This window comes from Misgurnus anguillicaudatus, unplaced genomic scaffold, assembly GCF_027580225.2.
Source record: "Misgurnus anguillicaudatus unplaced genomic scaffold, ASM2758022v2 HiC_scaffold_27, whole genome shotgun sequence".
NCBI classification, from domain to species: Eukaryota; Metazoa; Chordata; class Actinopteri; order Cypriniformes; family Cobitidae; genus Misgurnus; species Misgurnus anguillicaudatus.
In genome coordinates this window covers 1,380,639-1,401,002 of record NW_027395277.1, presented here as the reverse complement: position 1 = coordinate 1,401,002, position 20,364 = coordinate 1,380,639, and the positions used below count along the sequence as shown (strand labels likewise).

Here is a 20,364-nt window from a genome sequence, read left to right as displayed (position 1 = left end):
ACTTTATACCCTTACACGGAGGTCCCACAGACTTGAATAGTAGACGTCAAAAAAGACGTCACTTGGCATTACAAAACAAACCCTTCGATGGATGTCCAAAAATTACATGAAAAAACATGTCACTCCGACGTCACATTGTGGCATGGCTGTGTTGTCTCTGATGTCACTTAACTTTAATTATTCAGGTGATTGGTTTACCCCAAAAAAAATAAGAAATGATGTACATGGACAAAATGTCACCGTCCCAGACAGCAGACGACTCCGGGCCGGATCCGCATCTGCTGACTTTGGTGCAGATTAGGTCCTGAATCGTATGCTTTCCGGCGTGTTAACAGATTTGTTTTACAGTTAAGTAAAAAAATCATTGCTAGGCAAGAATTACAGGAATAGGTCCAAACATGTTTTTTTATTTAGGTATAATGACTTTTCTTTTCAGAACACCAAAAACACAACTAATAATTTAACTATAAAAGAAAGTAAAAACACTGAGCATCATTTAGCTTTTATAATGCAGGTAATTTACTCCTTCCCAAAAAATATCCGACACCAAGAGCTAAAGAAGCAGATATGACAAATGGGCTGCAAGTCGCTGTGTTTACAAACTGTTTTGTTACAGTGCTTAACATCTCTAATATGAACTGAAAAATTAACACTTTTGAGGTTAAAAAGCCCATGAAGTAGAAACATTGAGTCTTCAGATTCCCAAAGTTTCTTCTTTCACTTGACATCCCAGTAGATGATTCCCATCACACACACACTGAGACAGACTGACCACTGAAACACACACAAACACACACATCAATTTAGTTTAATACTTGACCAAATGTCTCTTTATTTGCTGATGAATGTCGTCTGGTTTGGAGATCTCACCGTTCTGAGAGCCGATCCATGACGCCGCCTTCATGGCCACAAACTGCCACTCAATCTGTTGCTGTATTTTATAGCCGTATAACCAGATGAGAGACAGAAGAGTGGCCCACACTGACCCATCCACCTGTACACAAATACACACACCGTACACATGCATTTATTATCATCTTTCATTATTTCATCATGTTGAATCATATGTCACACCTGTGCTGGTTTCTGATTGGTCAGCTCATCTTCAGTCTTTCCAAACACTTGAGCCAAAGCAGCGTTCAGTTCCCAGCAGCCTGAAGCCTTTTGTAAAGTAATAAGCTGGAGTGAAGAGCCCATCTGAGGCTTAGATTCTGGTGAACACACACAAAGATGCAATTTAAGGAGTGTGTATACAGTTAAATATACACTATTTCATCAAAACATACTTGATTGTGATGAAGCAGAATCGGACTTCCTCTTGCGTCCACGACTACGTCTTGGCTTTTCCTCTAATTCCACATCACAATCATCAATATCCTCCGCTTCAGCTAAAGCTTGTTCTACAGAATCTGAATAAAACACACAGTACACATTCACAAACATAAACAAATCTTTTTGTAAATTCACGTTCTTTTACTATTTGCAGAATGATACACCATCATTTCAAACACTAGCATAGAAACAAAAATACATATATTCGTACAGTAACAAAAACCCCTATTCAAACCCCCTTTATCACTCAAACTAAAACAATGACACATAAGAGATTGAAAAGAATGTATATTATTTGTCTTACAAGGTGGCGGGCCTAGTCCTCCACCACGCTGCACTGAAACAGCATTGAATTTCACATATTAATATAGTTAACATACAAACAGAAAATAATATCTATGATACAAAGAGTGCAAGAGGACTTACTTGGAAGAAAGAAATGAGGTAGCATCTCTAAAACAGAATAAAATTTCACATTTTAAAAATCTGAACACATCAAATGTAAAAAAAAAGTTATTTAGAAAAGGTAAAAATGTCTCCATTCAAAACTAAAAACCTTTCAAACTAGGAATCAAATTCATGTCATGCAAACTCAATCATTACAACTAAAAAACACACCGCTAACGGAAGCTATTTATTATAGTTTATAAAGTTTTAAATATTGACATTTTTCTTACAAAAATTCCATCAATTACCCTAGGAAGGTCTTTATTAACCCCCTGAAGCCGCGTGGATTACTTCTGTGAAGGATGAATGCACTTTTTGTGGCATGAAAGTCATGGGCCCTATTTTCTACCGTTATAAAGCTTGGAGAAGCCAGGACATTTACTAAAAAGATATGATGGATGAAGAAAATGATGATGAGTTTCTCAGATGGCTTGAGGCGGAGTAAATCATGTGGTAATTTAAATTTAAATTTAACTATCACTTAAACAAACATTAATCAACTGCAGTCGTATAAATTACTTTGATGGATGGATGTGGTATTGAAGCTTCACTAACATGGCCCCCATGAAACGGATTTAGGAAGAGCAAGGATATAATTTAATACTTTGTTTAAGTCTTCCCTGCCAATGACGAGTTTTTATGGCAATCCATATTTCCGCTATTATCCACCAGGTGGCGCTCTTATGCTGCGTTTACACCAACGCGGTAGAGGTGTGAAGCGCAAGTGATTTCAATGTTAAGTCAATGTCTAGCTCGCGCGAATTGAGGGTTGTGCGCAGTACGCGCGAATGGTGCTTTTTGTGCATTTTGCGGTTCACGTGAATTTGCGGCTGACGTCCGAGTTGAAAAATTTTAACTTCCGAATTTCACGCCACAACTTTTAAAACCAGGAGGCATCCCAGGCCAAACAGTAAAAACTCATGGGATGTTTTGATCATGGAATCTGATATCTATAAAAAGTTCTTCATAAAAATGCAATTACTTCAGAATGTGGTATTTTTGAAGAAACCTACCCATATTTGAGAGGTGATCAAAAGAGAACAAATGAAGATAGTTTTTTTTTTTTAAAGCAGAGGGTCTCTTCTTTCATTTGATATATTTATATATTTAAAGAAGAACATTTCTGGAAGGCATTAAACTTTTGTGAAAATCATAAGAAATGCTGGTGGTGGCTGGCAACTTTTCTAAAAAAAAAAAAAAAAAAACGCTGGCGGAGAAAGAGTTAAAGAAAGGAGGTTGATATAATTATGAACACATTTTAAAGAAACTGACAAATGCAGACACAAACAATAAGATGACAAACCTTGTGTTGGTACTCTTCTCTGTATTAGAGGTCCTTTCACAGCCTCTCTGTTGTGTTTATTAATGGCAATGAAGGCTGTATGAACACTGCTCACTCCTGCTTCAACACTGATCTCCACCATCCTCCTCCTGAGATCCTCCATATTCAGCCATAAACCATCTGTCCTCTCTAACTGCTCCAGACAGCGGATCAGAGAGCGGGCCGCCAGTCGATGGATGGACAACCTGCAGAAACATCAACTAAAAGTTTAATGAATCTGAGTGTTGTTGAATGAGTCTGAATCAGGATGAATCTGTGCTTTGTTTATGTTACCCAGTGTCCTCAGTTGGTTTAAGGCAGAAGTGAAGCTGGTTTGTCACTGGTTGATCTTTCAGGTTGTATTGAACTATCACTGATCCTTCAGAGCTTTCTGAACTCTATCACACAGAAATGAAATAAAAACAATTTATCTCCAGTCCTGTACAAACCCATGAGCAGAAGACCTCAAGCTGAAAGTTCTAACCTGTCCTTTAAGTTGGGCATAAATAAGTGACCTTTGACCCTGGAAGATCACATTGATGGGTGGAGAAAGCGTGTCAACAGTAATGCCATCTGGTACTTTCCACTGTACTGAGATCTTGTTCACTGCAGGCTGAAGAGCAAACCTGAGAGACTCCATCACCTGATAACATTTGAAGAGAAATAAAACAATGTCATACAGATTCAAACCCTCTACATTTACATCATCTCTTGTTTCAAACTAAAACTCATCCATAGTCTCACTTTGGGTTGCATGCGGTCTGTGCCTGTGATGAACTGGGCGTGTCCAGATCCCTCTCTGGCCATTCCTGTGATGAGGGCGGTACTTGCACCCTGACCAATCCCGAATGAGAAACACCTGAAGATAGGATTCAGTAGTGATCAAATCATTAATACTAATTGACTTCTAATCAATCTTTCATTAGACCAAGGTTATATAAACACTAAACAACAGAGAACTGTACCTGTGAGAGTGAGCATGGCCTCTCACAAGATCCAGAACCTCTTTTGTGTTCTCCACCTCTCCATCAGTGAAGACAAACAACTGCAGAGAGAAAATATCTTAAACATCTAAACAGTTTATAAAGTGTGCAAAGCCTCATACATTCTGAAGAAACCAGACTGAAAACACATTAAATGCTTCAGGTTTGTTTTTCTGTATGAATTGATTTATTTTAATGTGAGGCACCTGTCTGGGGTGTTCAGGGTAACAGGGTTGTCTGTAGATGTGTTTGAGAGGCAGTAAAATCTCTGTGCCGCCCATGTTTGCTGTCATTTCATTGACTGTCTTCAGTGCCTGTACCATTGTGTCCTCATTGTACACAACACTCCGACTGCAATGTCAGAAACATTAATACCCTTGCACATGTTTTAGAGCTGATTAATAAAAAAAATGTATAATACTGAAGATCTAGTTACGATGAGAAGCACTCAAAACGAGAGCCAAATCCATAGATATTGAAGTAACAGCCCATGGGCAGACTCTTCAACAGCAGGATCAGAGTTGCCTATAGACGGACAGACAGACAGACATGTGTCTCATATTATACATTAAAAAAATCTATATCTTAGCACCAAAGCATTTTTAAAATCCTTATTCGTACCTTTGCACTTTGTATGCGCGTCTTTGCTCCTTTCCCATAATGCATCATACAGTCCATACTGCCTGATCTGTCCATCACAAAAATAAACTCGCCTTGAGTTGCTAATGATGACATCACTTCCTTTGGGAATTCAGGGTACAAACTCATCATCACCACTGGGCCACTCATCAGAGAACCTGAAATAGAGACAAAAATGTTTTTGTGCCTCTTCAAATATCAAACTGGTTAAGTTCAGGTGTACTGTAGTCTGTACCTGGTTTTGCAGTGGTCACTCCTGCCTCCACTATAGCAGTGGGCTGATGGGTATTCTGATAGTACAGAAACAACTCAACATCTTTATCAAACTTGTGACCAGAACTCAGATTCACCTACAACACAAATAAACAAACACATCAATACAGGCTTTCTATGACAACACAAACCAAACAACTGTATTAAACACACAATTTCACAGTACCGTTGCCTGAGTGTGATCAGAGTTGAGGAACACAAGAGGATCCAGAGTACAGTTGGACTCTAGTTTGGAGATGGGGTTTGGAGAGCTCACATGAACACTAAGAGTCAAAGTGTAGGGAACAGAGTCACATGACGAAATCTCTGAAACTATTCCAGCATCTGAACCTGAGGACGACACCGAGAGTGTGTTATAAAAACAATCTTTAATCTCACTTATTACTGTGAATCTGGTGTGTTACTGTAAATGTGTGGTATTACTGTATATGTGGTGCATACTGTAAATATTGTGTGTTACTCTAAATGTGCCATATTACTGTAAATCTTGTGTGTTACTGTAAATGTGCAGTATTACTGTAAAGTGTCGACAGCTGTTGAAGTGCAGTACCTGCTGGTGCGTATCTGGGGTTGAGTACAGCAGGCAGACAGAAGCGCAGCGAGTGGTCGGCCTGCACAGAGAGCTCAGTGATGTATGTGATGGTGATGTCAGCGTTCTGACCCGGTGACAGACACCCAACACTCAGTCTGAACACATCACAACTTTCTTCACTCTCTTCCAACAGAAATGCCCGCCAACCCGAACTCACAGCATCATCATACTGATCCCTCGCCTGCAATAAAGAGAGAGTTTACACTTAATGACAAGCACTAAATATAAATGTAAAAAATTCAGTTGTGCAGTCAAAGCACATATTCATCATATGAAGAGTTTGGTTCCAAAACGCAATAAATCCATTTTGACAAATTTTGGTAAAAACGTGTTTTCTATACCAAGAAAGTGACAAGATGAAAACAACTATTTTCTGTTACAAACTTTCACACAGCATCTTTAGGTTATAAAAACATAAAAAATTCAAATCCATAAGTTGATTTTCAAAGATTTATTATAAAAACGGATTATTTTTTCCACAAAATGCAATAAATCCATGACAAGTTTTTATTCAAAATGCTATAAATCTATTGAATCAATAGCCTATATAAATGTGCATTCATCTTTGCCATGTTATATTCATTTAGTTGAACAGTTGTACACACTAATTAAAAATATAAACATTAATGTCATTAATCAAAACACTTACTTTGTCATATTAAGATCACTGTCATTGCGGTTACTTGACGTCTTCGCTTAACGTCTTTCACAGCGATCGACTGTAAAATGTTTTTGGTCCTGCTCGATTTTCGTTGACTTTGAGTAAAATTATGGAAAGTTTTTCATAAGATCCTCTGGGGTCAATGTGTTAGCATGAGAAGCTTGATGCTGTCGGGAGAACAAGCACCCGTCTCCCGAGTGCCTCTCAGGGAAATTGTTAGATGCTGATGGCTTACGTTTCTTTCCCATCACAGAAAACCATCACAGGTTTAGCGATGCAATTAAAGTATTATTTTGTTTTGTTTGTTGATCACGTAGTACAAAGTAGATGAGGAAAACCAGGACTCCGTGGACTACGCGCGTCCGCCATTGTTTGTTTACATTGCGTGAACGGTGGGCTGTAATATCAGAAATGGAGTTATTGCGTTCTGTAAAAAAGTGGGAGTGGCGTTTGTCGCATTTTGGGAAAAAAGGGAGAAAAGATGACAGAATAACACGGCGGATATTGGATTTTGCGTAAAATTAAGAATTTACTTTTAACTACTGACCTGATATAATACTGATTTTGGCAGTAACTCATTTTTTTCAAAAATGGCGTTTATTGCGTTTTGGAACCAAACTCTTCATATATACTGCATTTTGAAGGATGCAAGACTCACGGTTTCTCTATCCTGAACCTCTGCTACAATCTCCTGATCTCCGATCTTGGCACTGAAGTGACAGACAGCAGCATCAGCAGGCAGAGGAAACACAAACAAGGCCTCCAGGTGGCGCTCTTCCTCATTCACATACTGCAGAGTGGAGGTGACTGTAGCTACATGACTCTTCACCTGCACCTCAACTCTGATGCTCTTCAGTGGAACTGATCAGTAAACAAACCGAACAACATACGTTAACTGTCTATTTATCTACATACAGTCTAATATTTAAGTATATGCATTTAAACACTACATGTAAAATTTTTTGCAAGTAACTAAAAAGTGAAATAAATTAAAGTTTCATTTAAAGTTGTAATTAATGACAAGGTAATAAACAGGTGAGACCTGGCAGCTTTTGTTTAGTCACGAGTCCACAGCAATGCATCATTCTGACTCTATTAAAGGAAATTACAGATTACTGGAGTTTATATACAAACTGATTTACAGTTGCTGTACAAAGTGTACTTTCACATGACACACAGGTTGCAGTTTGAGAATATGTTTGATTTCAGATGGAAAATAATGAATATATATATATATATATATATATATATATATATATATATATTAGGGCTGTCAAAATTAACGCGTTAATAACGCGTTAACGCAAATTCATTTTAACGCCACTAATTTTATTAACGGAGATTAACGCAACGCGCAATTTCTGTTTGACCCTTGGTCCAGCCCATAGTTGAATGAACAGAGACGCAGACAAATGTGACTCTCTCTAAATGAGTAAAAGGTTTTCATAGAAATAAGAACATTAAGCAAATCGTCTACCAAATCCAATGCTCTAAATGCTCGTTGGACATCTGATATGATCTTTATTTATACGTCTGAGAGGTGTAACGTTACCGTCCTCCTAATGCTTAATCTAATACAAAAATGCGTCTCAATTCATTTTGGTTTCGCTTTTATGCATGACTTATAAAATAGACTGCAGGACTTGCTTGATGTTAAAAGAGTCATTAAGAGAGATAAAGTTCGGTACCTGATTAATGTTAAAGAGTTATTAAGAGCGACAAGACTCAAAAGCGATCCCCTCACGCTGACTGACTGATATCTGAAGCGCGTGCACACATACGCGCGAGTGCGCGACCCGGATATATAGACATCTACACAAAATTACAGTTTTACAAATATCTGTTTTGATAAGAATTCACGCAGGTAGGCTCTATAATCTGTTATGTTTTAAGTAAATGTTTGGTTAACTGTTGGGTAAAACTATCTGATGTGTAACATTATATTAGATCACTTACATTTTAAGCAGTCTGTCTCAATGTCAATCAAACAAAAGGAAAAAAAGTTGAACATACATTGATGATGTTTTTGCTTTGTGTGTGCTAAATCTATTAGTTTTACAAGTGATTTTAAGGTATTGATGTGGTAATTTAATGTATGGATGTGGAAATGTTTGTGTTAATTTGACTCTTTCAACTTCAAACACGTGTAGTTCTGTCATATTTTGTTATATTTCAACAAATCATGCATTGTTCTATGTTTTAATAGAGAATGTCAAAATATGAACAACTTTTTTTTTTTAAATTTGCTAATTCCGACTCAATTTGCCAGCACATGTCACAAATGATGCAGCAGCAAACAAAAATGGAGAAAGAAAAATCTTCTGAAAGGAAAATTCATATACAAAACAATGGCTGGTGATTCTGTTAAAATGTAAACAGGCTGTTGTTAACATACATTTGCATAAAGCATCTATATATGTATATATGATTAGAATATTAAAAACCTGAAAAGTGTTAAATTAGGGTAAATTTAGAATGGATAAAAATGTGCGATTAATTTGCGATTAATCGCAGTTAACTCATGAAATCATGCGATTAATCTAGATTAATTTTTTTAATCTATTGACAGCCCTAATATATATATATATATATATATATATCCTGTGAAACAAGTTTGTAAACAATCAGTTCTTTTCGAAAGTTAAAGTATTAACGTGAAGTAATTTCTAATCAAAAACATCCTGACATTTCTTAATAAATTATATGAACATAGAAATAAAAAATAATCCAAATGAAAGCCTGCATCACTACACGTGTAATGGCTGAAGCTTTGAGGGTGTTCTCCTCCATGCCTAACTAGAAATCACTCAATATGATATCTACATGCGTCTATTCTTAACCATCAAATATTTATTAATATTTTTCAAATTAATTAATAAATATTCATCCAAACTAAACAAATTCATTTCAGAATTCGTTTCGTAGATAATGCTTTCACAGATGATATCTTTTCAACTTTTAATGTTTTTGAGAAACATACGGTAATTGGTTAAAGTTGCCACAAAAATATCTTCACCAACGATTCGCGATTGTTATTGCAATATTTGCATTGCGTGATAATGTATTTTCTGCATGTATTTCTTATGAAATAATGATCGTTTATCATATAATACACTATTATTTTATTATTATAAACAAGGAACAAATAAGCATTCAATGATCCAATGCCTGCCACGCCCACGTGCACTTCGCGCCTGATTGTCCCATAAGGGCACCCGTCTTGTGTTTTACTTATTTTACACGATGTTGCTATACTTGTAAATCTAACCAAATCAGTTAAACAATCTTTGTTTTTCATCCATCATCGATATTACCTGATTTCACTACTCTCTTGATGATCCAACAGACTTATGAAACAGGTTAACTTTGTGTCTAAGATGGTGCCTGCAGGTGCAGGCAACCGAACTTGACTAACTTCACGTTAGATCTTCCATAGCGCCACCTACATTTTTTAAAACGTGTCAATAATAAAAATGTAAAAATGTATAGCTTTGTATGGTCTTTTTTTAGTGCTTACAAAATTAATTTTGATTCATTTTATATCGTTAATATAAAAAGGTATAGAAACATGGTTAAAGTTGCCACAAAAATCTCTTCACCTTCATAACGGTTTGCGATTGTTATTTGCGAAATAATGTCTTTTCTGCATGTATTTCTTATTTAATAATTCTCGCGTAACATATAACACACTATTGTTATATTGTTATAAACAAATTACAAATACGCATCCAATGATCCAAACGCCCGTCCACAGTGTCCCATAAGGGCACCCGTCTATGGTTTTATTTTACACGATGTTGCTACTTGTAAATCTAACCAAATCAGTTAAACAATCTTTCTTTTTCATCCTTCATCGATATTACCTGATTTCACTACTCTCTTGATGATCCAACAGACTTATGAAACAGGTTAACTTTGTGTCTAAGATGGTGCTTGCAGCTGCAGTCAACCGAACTTGACTAACTTTACGGAGATCTTCCATAGCGCCACCTACATTTTTGTAAAATAACTTATCCATTGTTTAAAAGCGTGTCAATAATAGAAATGTACAAATGTGTAGCTTTGTATGTCTTTTTTTAGTGCTTACAAATTAATTTTGATTAATTTTATATCGTTTATATAAAAACGTCACAATTTACGTCACCAAAGGAATAACTTTATGAATATATACATTTTAATTTGTAAAATTACATAAAAAATGTCAGATTAGTTAATGTTGATTTAAACAGTTAGAAATGTAATTCTGATAAAGACTCAGTAGTCCAAAACTGAGAGCTAAAAGAAGCATGGACTAAATGTCACTACGTTAACATATGTGTCTTAGTTCAGAACCAGCCTTAAACCTTTCCAGACACCAGATGACTTTTGGCCGGATCAGAACCGGATTAACGCCAAAGTCAGCTGCTCTGGTGCGGATCCGGCACGGATCTGGCCCGGAGTCATCTGCTTTCTATTGTTTGTGAACCGGGGTTAAATTGTGCCTGAAGTCTTTGGGGCGGTTTCCCGGACAGAGATTAAACTAGTCCTAGACTAAAATAAAAATACACCAGTATTTACACCAGAAATGTTTTTAGTTAACTAGTTTTATTTCCTAATTAAACTAAGGCCTAGTCCTGGCTTAAACTAATCCCCGTCCAGGAAACCACCCATGTGTGTCCAACATTTCTAATAGTCGTAGCCTAGGGGTTAGACTAGAGAGTCGGGCGAGTCTCCCGGCAAGCAGGTCGCGACTGTGGTGCCCTTGAGCAAGGCACCTTAATCTCAATAGCTGGCCACTGCTCAGTGTGTTCACTACTCCCTAGGATTGGTTAAATGTAGAGGTCACATTTTAAGTATGCATTGCATACTTGACAAAACATGTCAATTTTACTAATAATTGACCTGAAAAATAATCACTGCTAGACAGGAAAAACAGGAATAACTCCAAAACATGTTTGTTTTTATTTAGGTATAATAACTTCTTTTTTGCATAACACCAAAAAGCTAATACATGTAATTACATAAACCATAAAGGAAGTAAAAACACTTATTTAGCTTTTATAATTCTGACTTGCTCCAAAAAATGTATCCAGAACTAAATAGCCTACTAAAGAAGCAGAGATGACATACTGTAAATAGGCTGCATGTTATTTGTTTAACAATTTTGTCTTAAGCCTTTTTTCTTAACATCTCTAATAACCAACTGAAAGTGACTACTTTTAATGTAAAACAAAATTAAGAACAGAAACACAGCTAATAAAATTGAATAAATAAACAATAAGAGATATTTGGTCTTCTAACAGCCTATGAAGCAGAAACACATTCTTCAGATTCCCAAAGTTTCTTCTTTCACCTGACATCCCAGTAGATGATTCCCATCACACACACACCGAGACAGACTGACCACTGAAACACACACAAACACACACATCACTTTAGTGTAATACTTGACCAAACGTCTCTTTATCTGCTGATGAATGTCGTCTGGTTTGGAGATCTCACCGTTCTGAGAGCCGATCCATGACGCCGCCTTCATGGCCACAAACTGCCACTCAATCTGTTGCTGTATTTTATAGCCGTATAACCAGATGAGAGACAGAAGAGTGGCCCACACTGACCCATCCACCTGTAAACACAAATACACACACCGTACACATGCATTTATTATCATCTTTCATTATTTCATCATGTTGAATCATATGTCACACCTGTGCTGGTTTCTGATTGGTCAGCTCATCTTCAGTCTTTCCAAACACTCGAGCCAAAGCAGCGTTCAGTTCCCAGCAGCCTGAAGCTTTTTGTAGAGTAATCAGCTGGAGTGAAGAGCCCATCTGAGGCTTAGGTTCTGACACAGAAAGACACATTTTAAGGAGTGCAAAAATATTCAGAGATGGTTTTACATGTCCATTTACAACCCTAGGATTTGCCTTTAGAATGAAATGGTCTATCATTAACTTATTTGAAAGGATCATGTACAATAATGTTGAGCTCTGCTCTGATTGGCTGTTTCTCAGAGCAGCTCCTTCAGTAGCTCTGTGTGTGTGTACTGTAAACAGCCCTTATGTTTGAGTCTGTATCAGACGAAGATACAATTTTGAGGAATAAACAATTGTTTGGAGATTGTTAATGGATGTTTCTGCGTGGTAAGTTTGTGTGCTTTTTCAGTATGGACCTGCAAAACGTAACTGTAGTATGTAACATTAACTCAGCAGTTACAACTTTGTTTTTAGCATTGTAATAGCATTGTACTTAATTTAATGTGTAATGAATGTTGGGGTGTAAATCTCGACTGTAACGGCACAGTCGGTGTTGAGATTGTCCTGTTTTCCAGTCTTTTGCATGCACGAGGTTTACATAAGGGGAAACAATCATATGTAAGGCTCACTATATGTCATTAACATATGCAGAACTCTTATTATTCATCTATGCCTAGATAAATACAGTTTTACATTTTACAGCACCTTTAAGTCAATACATACTCGATGGTGATGAAGCAGAATCAGCCTTCCTCTTACGTTGACGACTATGTGGCTTTTCTTCTAATTCGACACCAAAATCATCAATTTCTTTCGCTTCAGCAATAGCTTGTTCATGAGAATCTGGAAAAACACATAGTACACATTCGAAAACATGAACAGATCTTTGTAAATGTATTTTTTTACACTTTGCAGAATGGCACCATTCTTTCAAACACTGGAATAGAAATAAAAACAGGGTTCCCACACCTTACTTAACTTCAAATTCAAGGACCTTTCAAGGACTTTCCACGTCCAATACCCTCAAATTCAAGGACTAAATGTGAGGACACATTTCAAGTGAGAGCAAGGTTACATCGTGTTACATTTTAAGATGCATTGTTACAGTTCCCTTTCAAGGGAACTCACGCTGCGTCACTGCGGTGACACTTTCGGGATGCCTCCAGGGGTAAGTGCGTCTGAATGTGTCAAATTCACATTGAACCAATGGTGAGGCTTAACGACAAAGACAGGATTACGAGGGAGCCAGGAAGTATATCACTATCTGAAATATTGCCAAAGACGGCGCTACAGGGACGCAGAAAGTATGGCAAGGGAGACGCAGTGTCTCGTTCCCTTCTCAGGGAACAACAGTTACATACTTAACCAGAGACGTTTTCATGTATTAAAGCATTTTGGTATGAATCAACATTCACATACAGAAGATATAAGTATTGAAAGCAAACAGTTTAGCGCAGGAATAATATGGAATTTTTTAAAAAACTTCTTGCATAAAATAGATTCAAGCACTTTTAATGACCTGTATCTATGTATGTATATTTTGAAAAACTTCCCAGGGCCTTGAATTTTTTTCCCCAGATTCATAAACTTTTAAGAATTTCAAGGACCCGTGGGAACCCTGTAAAAAAATCTTTTGAAGTAATAATACATATTATACAGCACCAAACACTCACAAAATAGATGTGAAAAAATAGATATAAGAAAATGATTTGTCTTACAAGGCGGCGGGGCTCCTCCACCACGCATCACTGAAACAGCATTGAATTTCACATATTAATATAGTTTATATACTATAGACAGTGAGATCTGTAATACAAGAAGTGCAAGAGGACTTACCTGGACGAAAGAAAGTATCATGTCTCATCACTAAAACAGAATTCAATTTCACATTTTATAATCAAATGTACACTATCAATTTTGAAAATGTAATATTGCATAACACTCCATATGTGAACTCAGATGCAGACACAAACAATCAAATGACAAACCTTGTATTGGTACTCTTCTCTGTATCAGAGGTCCTTTCACAGCCTCTCTGTTGTGTTTATTAATGGCAATGAAGGCTGTATGAACACTGCTCACTCCTGCTTCAACACTGATCTCCACCATCCTCCTCCTGATGTTCGCCACCCTTCCACCTCTTTTCCTCTCCCTCTGCTCCAGACAGCGAATCAGAGAGCGGGCCGCCAGCCGGTGGACAGACAACCTGCAGAAACATTGACTAAAAGTTTAATGAATCTGAGTGTTGCTGAATCAGGATGAATCTGTGCTTTGTTTATGTTACCCAGTGTCCTCGGTTGGTTTAAGGCAGAAGTGAAGCTGGTTTGTCACTGGTTGATCTTTCAGGTTGTATTGAACAATCACTGATCCTTCAGAGCTTTCTGAACTCTATGACACAGAAATAAAAAGAAATTTTTTTACAAACCCATGACCAGAAGATAAAATAAAAAACCTCAAGCCTCAATGACAAATACATGCTCACCTGTCCTTTAAGTTGGGCATAAATGAGTGACCTTTGACCCTGGAAGAGCATTTTGACGGGTGGAGACAGTGTGTTAACCTTAATGCCATCTGGTACTTTCCACTTCACGGAGATCTTGTTCACTACAGGCTGAAGAGCAAACCTGAGAGACTCCATCACCTGATAACATTTGAAGAGAAATAAAACAATCTCATACAGATTCAAACCCTCTACATTTACATCATCTCTTGTTTCAAACTAAAACTCATCCATAGTCTCACTTTGGGTTGCATGCGGTCTGTGCCTGTGATGAACTGGGCGTGTCCAGATCCCTCTTTGGCCATTCCTGTGACGAGGGCGGTACTTGCACCCTGACCAATCCCGAATGAGAAACACCTGAAGATAAACAGTAACAACAGCTCAGCTACTCTGTTTTCTCCATACACAGAAGCGTCGCAGGAGCATGAAACACTTACCTGTGAGAGTGAGCATGGTCTCTCACAAGATCCAAAACCTCTTTAGTGTTCCCCACCTCTCCATCAGTGAAGACAAACAGCTGCAGAGAGAAAATACATCTAAACAACAGTTTATAAAAGTGTGTAAAGACTCATAGATTCAAACAAATCCAGTCACATTAAATGCTTCAGGTTTTGTTTCCTATATGAATTTATGTATATTGAGGTGATGCACCTGTCTGGGGTGTTCAGGGTAACAAGGTTGATTGTAGATGTGTTGGAGAGCCGGTACAATATCTGTGCCACCCAAGTCTGCTTCCATTCTATTGACTGCCTGCAGTGCCTTGTCCATTGTGTCCTCATTGTACACAACACTCTGACTGCAATGACGCAAACATTAAAATCCTTGCACATGTTTTAGAGCGGAGTATGAGAATTTAAGAATACTCAGATTTACTCACTAAAAGAAGAAGCACTCAAAACGAGAGCCAAATCCATAGACATTGAAGTAACAGCCCATGGGCAGACTCTTCAACAGCAGGATTAGAGTTGCCTGTAGACAGATAGACAAACATGCGTCTCATCTTATACTTTAACAAATCCATATATTTTTTACATCCTTAACCGTACCTTTGCACTTTGTATGCGCGTCTTTGCTCCTTTCCCATGATGCATCATACAGTCCATACTGCCTGATCTGTCCATAACAAAAATAAACTCGCCTTTGTTTGGTAATGATGACATCACTTCCTTTGGGAATTCGGGGTACAAACTTATCATCACCATTGGGTCACTCATCAAAGAACCTGAAATAGAGACAAAAATGTTTGTGTGACTCTCTCCAAACATCAAAATGCTGTAAAATTATGTAAATTGATTAAAAACAAGCTTTTTGAAGAGTTTGTATGTTAGATTATGGTGAACACACAAACATGCATTTTAAGGAATGGTTAATTAATTGTTAAGCATTGTACTATATGCTTTTGCTTATTGCCATATTACATGAAAGTATATTTCAAATATTCATATTTTTGTGTAAGTGAATTGTAAGCAACTCAATGGTATTTCAGTTAAACTATTAAGTCAAGACATACTTGCTTGTGATGAAGCAGAAACAGCCTTCCTCTTGCGTCTAGAAAACAAAAGCCTACGACCACGACGTCTGGGCCTTTTTTTTAATTTCACATCAATGTGTCTCACTTCATCCAGGGCTTGTCCTTGAGAATCTGGATAAAACATACATTACACATTCAAAAGCATGAAGAAAGCTTTGTAAATCGAGCTTCTTTACACTTTGCAGAACGACACACCAGCCTTTAAAACAGCGTAGAAAAAATCTCGGAAAGTAAAAACTGGCCAAAAGAAGTTTGCTTAAAGGCGGAGTGCACAATGTTTGAAAAATGCTTTGGAAAAGTGAGTCGGGACAATTACCAAAACACACTTGTAGCCAATCAGCAGTAAGGGGCGTGTCTACTAACCGTCATCCTTGCCTGGGTTGCGTATGTGTGGGGTGGGTCTATCAAAAGAAGGTCCAGATTCTATTGGGGTAGGGGCGTGTTTGTTTAGGTGATTTCAAATATCAACATTGGCTTTCAAACATTGTGCACTCTGCCTTTAAGTTTTCTAGTGAAGTATTGTGTTATATTACATGTGTGGTATAACTGTAAATCTTGTGTATTACTGTAAATGTGTGTTATAACTGTAAATCTTGTGTATTACTGTAAAGGTATATCTGTTACTATAGTAGACACTTAACATTCCTATACATGTGGAGCTAGTTAAAGGAATAGTTTAATCATGTACACTATTTCATTTAGGAAGAGGTTAAAATACTTGGTATTTTAAACACATTATTCAGGTGAACTGTAGTGTGTACCTGGTTTTGCAGTGGTCACTCCTGCCTCCACTATAGCAGTGGGCTGATGGGTATTCTGATAGTACAGAAACAACTCAACATCTTTATCAAACTTGTGACCAGAACTCAGATTCGCCTAAACACAAACATATAAAAAAAGCATTTAATAAACAACATTATCTCTGTAAAGCACACACACATAAACTGTATTAAGCCCACAGTACCGTTGCCTGAGTGTGATCAGAGTTGAGGAACACAAGAGGATCCAGAGTACAGTTGGACTCTAGTTTGGAGATGGGGTTTGGAGAGCTCACATGAACACTAAGAGTCAAAGTGTAGGGAACAGAGACACATGACGAAATCTCTGAAACTATTCCAGCATCTGAACCTGAAGACGACACAGAGAGTCTTTAAACTCACTTATTACTGTAAATCTGGTGTGTTAAAGTAAATGTGTGGTATTACTGTAAATCTTGTGTGTTACTGTAAATGTGTGGTATAGCTGTAAATCTTGTGTGTTACTGTAAATGTGTGGTATAATTGTAAATCTTGTGTATTACTGTAAATGTGTGGTATAATTGTAAATCTTGTGTATTACTGTAAATGTGTGGTATAACTATAAATCTTGTTTATTACTGTAAATGTGTGGTATTACTGTAAATCTTATGTATTACTGCAAATCTTGTGTGTTACTATAAATATGTGGCATTACAGTAAATTTTGTGTGTTACTGTAAATGGGTGGCATTACTGTATATATTTTGTGTTACTGTGAATGTGTGGCATTACTGTAAATCTTGTGTTACTGTAAATGTGTGGTATTACTGCAAACCTTGTGTGTTACTGTAAATGTGTGGTATTACTGCAAATCTTGTGTGTTACTGTAAATGTTTGGCATTACTGTAAAGTGTTGTCAGCTGTTGAAGTGCAGTACCTGCTGGTGCGTATCTGGGGTTGAGTACAGCAGGCAGACAGAAGCGCAGCGAGTGGTCGTCCTGCACAGAGAGCTCAGTGATGTATGTGATGGTGATGTCAGCGTTCTGACCTGGTGACAGACACCCAACACTCAGACTGAACACATCAGAACTTTCTTCACTCTCTTCCAACAGAAACGCCTGACAACCCGAACTCACAGCATCATCATACTCATCCCTCGCCTACAATACAGAGAGTTTGAATAACAAGCAATGAATGCAACAACAAAAATAATTCATGTGTTTGGTCAAAACACTTATTCATCATATATCGTGTATTTTGATGGATGCGAGAGACTCACAGTTTCTCTATCTTGAACTTCTGCCACAATCTCCTGATCTCCGATCTTGGCACTGAAGTGACAGACAGCAGCATCAGCAGGCAGAGGAAACACAAACAAGGCCTCCAGGTGGCGCTCTTCCTCATTCACATACTGCAGAGTGGAGGTGACTGTAGCTACATGACTCTTCACCTGCACCTCAACTCTGATGCTCTTCAGAGGAACTGACAAGAAAACAAACACAACACCATCTTTTAATTGTCTATTTATCTATAATTAAGTAATTTTAGTATATGCTGGATGGAAATAAACAGGTGAGACCTGGCAGCTTTCTTTCAGTCACGAGTCCAAAGCAGTCCATCGTTCTGCCTATGTTCAAGAAAATGGCAGATTACTGCAGTTTATCTTAACCATTAAGTCATCTAAATATCAAATTAAATAAATCGTATATACCACATATTGATCATAAATGTAAAAAGGTCAAGTTAGACATTTCTTGTTTTAAGGCAGCACCCCTGCTGAAAAAAAACAGCATCAAACCAGCATGGGAATTATGCTGGTCTAGCTGGTGGTCACCAGCATACCAGCACCAAAACACAACATATGCTGGTATGACCAGCATATAGGATGCTGGTGCTAATGCTGGTTTAGCTGGTGCTAATGCTGGTTTGATGCTGGTGTTCACTAGCAAACCAGCACCAAAACACAACATATGCTGGTCTTGCTGGTATGCTGTTTTTTTCAGCAGGGACGTGCCCATATCCGCAAATTTTGCAATTCAGCTTGAACCATTTAGTTTCAGTTTTTTTTCATAGATAATATTTTCATATATCTTAATATCTATGATTTGTGATTATGTTTTTGAGAAACTTAAGGTTTAAATTGTCATAAAATATATTCACAATCTAAACGGTTACGATGCTGCGGCAGTATTTAAACGTTACTATGCGACATGGTCTTTTTTATATTTGTTGCCTTATTGAATAAGTGTCGTTTTACATATTTTATACAAATACACTACTATAATTATTGAAAAAACAAATACGCATAGGCCTACAATGATCTTTGCACGTGCACGTGGCATGCACTTCCCGCCTCGATCTCGTTTTTACACGCTGTTGCTTTCAACATGGTGTAAATGTAACTCAATTAGCAAGTATGTGTTAGTCTTGTTTTCAGTCCTTACCGGTATTACCTGATCTCACTATTATCTTGATGATCCGACAAACTGTAATGCAACAGGTTTACAGTACCTAAAATAGTGGCGTGCTGCTTTTTTTTGGTAGTGCTGCTTGCACCTGCAGTCAACCGAACTTGACTAACGTTACACTGACTGTCTGTAGGTGATTTCTTTCTTGTGAAATCATATTTATGCATTGTTCACACGCATTTCAATAATAGAGATTTTATGATTTTTGGACCTTAACAATGTCGTTTGTGTTTACAGAATTAAATTTGAGAAGTTTTATACCGCAGATGATAGTGTTACTTGAAAACGTCATAATTTACGTCACGAACGGAAATGCAGCCAAAAAATCCACAAACGTGCAAAACGGTAAATCATACTGTGTAAAATAAATGTATTCCACCAATTTTGTCACATGTTATGAATGATTTCAAATTATACCGTTCCCCTTAGGAAAAAGTACAAAACAAGCTCTCAAAAATGTAATATTGTGAAAGTACTCGATTTTTGGTATTTTTTTCTCTCTTCTTCTTTTCTTCCCTGGTAACATGGTTGATGAATATATATTGTTCATGTGGCATTGACCAAAAGTATTTTGTATTTAATGTCGTTATTCTTAAAAAAAAAAAAAAAAAAACATTTACTCCTCAACAATGCAAACACAACTACCAGCATCGAAATTCAGAAATCCCAATAAAAACCTGTCCGCGAATCACTTCATTATAGATAAAGAGACATAACCGCATGGTGTCTGAATGTAATCATATATTTTATGAAATTGCATGGGATTATTATATTTTCCATTAATAAAAATAGGTTTGGCAATGTGTGTAATCTGGCAAATCACAGAAACAGGCGACTATCTAATTGGGATTCATTGCGACCGCTTGGTGCTTTTATATCTTGAAATAACCCGCCACCATTTTCGGCCACCAATTACTGCACACGCATTGAGACACGTCACACGCATTTCAAGTAGTATGCAGTTTGTGTGAGTATGTATAATAACACACTACAGTACACTGTCATTTTGTCAAGTGCTGTAGCCTACTGTACATACTTGTGACGCTGCTATGTGCTTGTTTATGCACGAACATCACATTATTTACCGAATTGTCACACTGTTCTGCACTAAATCAAAAGAGAACTTGTCTTCATGTCTGGTACTTT

The 20,364-nt window shown here is 37.3% G+C and overlaps 2 protein-coding genes across 2 annotated transcripts in view; both read right to left on the bottom strand.

The window, feature by feature from the left end:
* Positions 1 to 391: 391 nt before the first annotated feature.
* LOC141349078 (von Willebrand factor A domain-containing protein 5A-like) lies at positions 392 to 9,649 on the bottom strand. Its single transcript, XM_073864540.1, has 20 exons — positions 9,563 to 9,649; positions 7,291 to 7,340; positions 6,907 to 7,109; positions 5,546 to 5,768; positions 5,162 to 5,325; positions 4,958 to 5,072; positions 4,705 to 4,880; positions 4,520 to 4,608; positions 4,290 to 4,434; positions 4,066 to 4,145; positions 3,845 to 3,959; positions 3,585 to 3,743; positions 3,395 to 3,498; positions 3,083 to 3,306; positions 1,759 to 1,785; positions 1,637 to 1,669; positions 1,287 to 1,409; positions 1,075 to 1,211; positions 871 to 994; positions 392 to 774 (listed from the first exon to the last, which is right to left on the bottom strand). The coding sequence occupies exons 2-20, from the start codon at positions 7,331 to 7,333 to the stop codon at positions 695 to 697; spliced, it is 2,364 nt and encodes a 787-aa protein (XP_073720641.1). The 5' UTR covers positions 7,334 to 7,340; positions 9,563 to 9,649; the 3' UTR covers positions 392 to 694.
* A 1,517-nt stretch (positions 9,650 to 11,166) lies between these two features.
* Positions 11,167 to 20,364, bottom strand: part of LOC129433104 (von Willebrand factor A domain-containing protein 5A) — a 39,576-nt gene continuing 30,378 nt past the window's right edge. The window contains exons 2-21 of the mRNA XM_073864612.1: positions 18,330 to 18,377; positions 18,030 to 18,232; positions 17,688 to 17,910; positions 16,979 to 17,142; positions 16,776 to 16,890; positions 15,994 to 16,125; positions 15,530 to 15,705; positions 15,361 to 15,452; positions 15,135 to 15,279; positions 14,921 to 15,000; positions 14,726 to 14,840; positions 14,466 to 14,624; positions 14,268 to 14,371; positions 13,972 to 14,189; positions 13,820 to 13,849; positions 13,702 to 13,731; positions 12,707 to 12,826; positions 11,936 to 12,072; positions 11,730 to 11,853; positions 11,167 to 11,633 (exon numbers count right to left, since the gene is read on the bottom strand). Coding sequence (XP_073720713.1) covers positions 11,554 to 11,633; positions 11,730 to 11,853; positions 11,936 to 12,072; positions 12,707 to 12,826; positions 13,702 to 13,731; positions 13,820 to 13,849; positions 13,972 to 14,189; positions 14,268 to 14,371; positions 14,466 to 14,624; positions 14,726 to 14,840; positions 14,921 to 15,000; positions 15,135 to 15,279; positions 15,361 to 15,452; positions 15,530 to 15,705; positions 15,994 to 16,125; positions 16,776 to 16,890; positions 16,979 to 17,142; positions 17,688 to 17,910; positions 18,030 to 18,232; positions 18,330 to 18,377 — 2,495 coding nt within the window. The 3' untranslated portion in view covers positions 11,167 to 11,553. The remainder of the gene's footprint in view (positions 11,634 to 11,729; positions 11,854 to 11,935; positions 12,073 to 12,706; positions 12,827 to 13,701; positions 13,732 to 13,819; positions 13,850 to 13,971; positions 14,190 to 14,267; positions 14,372 to 14,465; positions 14,625 to 14,725; positions 14,841 to 14,920; positions 15,001 to 15,134; positions 15,280 to 15,360; positions 15,453 to 15,529; positions 15,706 to 15,993; positions 16,126 to 16,775; positions 16,891 to 16,978; positions 17,143 to 17,687; positions 17,911 to 18,029; positions 18,233 to 18,329; positions 18,378 to 20,364) is intronic.

Excerpts from the sequence above, each read along its gene's own strand:
- LOC141349078 (XM_073864540.1), bottom strand. The coding sequence starts at position 7,333 with ATGATGCATTGCTGTGGACTCGTGACTAAACAAAAGCTGCCAG. Across the intron at positions 3,744-3,844 it reads CAGACCGCATGCAACCCAAA|GTGATGGAGTCTCTCAGGTT; the intron begins GTGAGACTATGG and ends AAATGTTATCAG. Across the intron at positions 775-870 it reads ATGGATCGGCTCTCAGAACG|TGGTCAGTCTGTCTCAGTGT; the intron begins GTGAGATCTCCA and ends TGTGTGTTTCAG.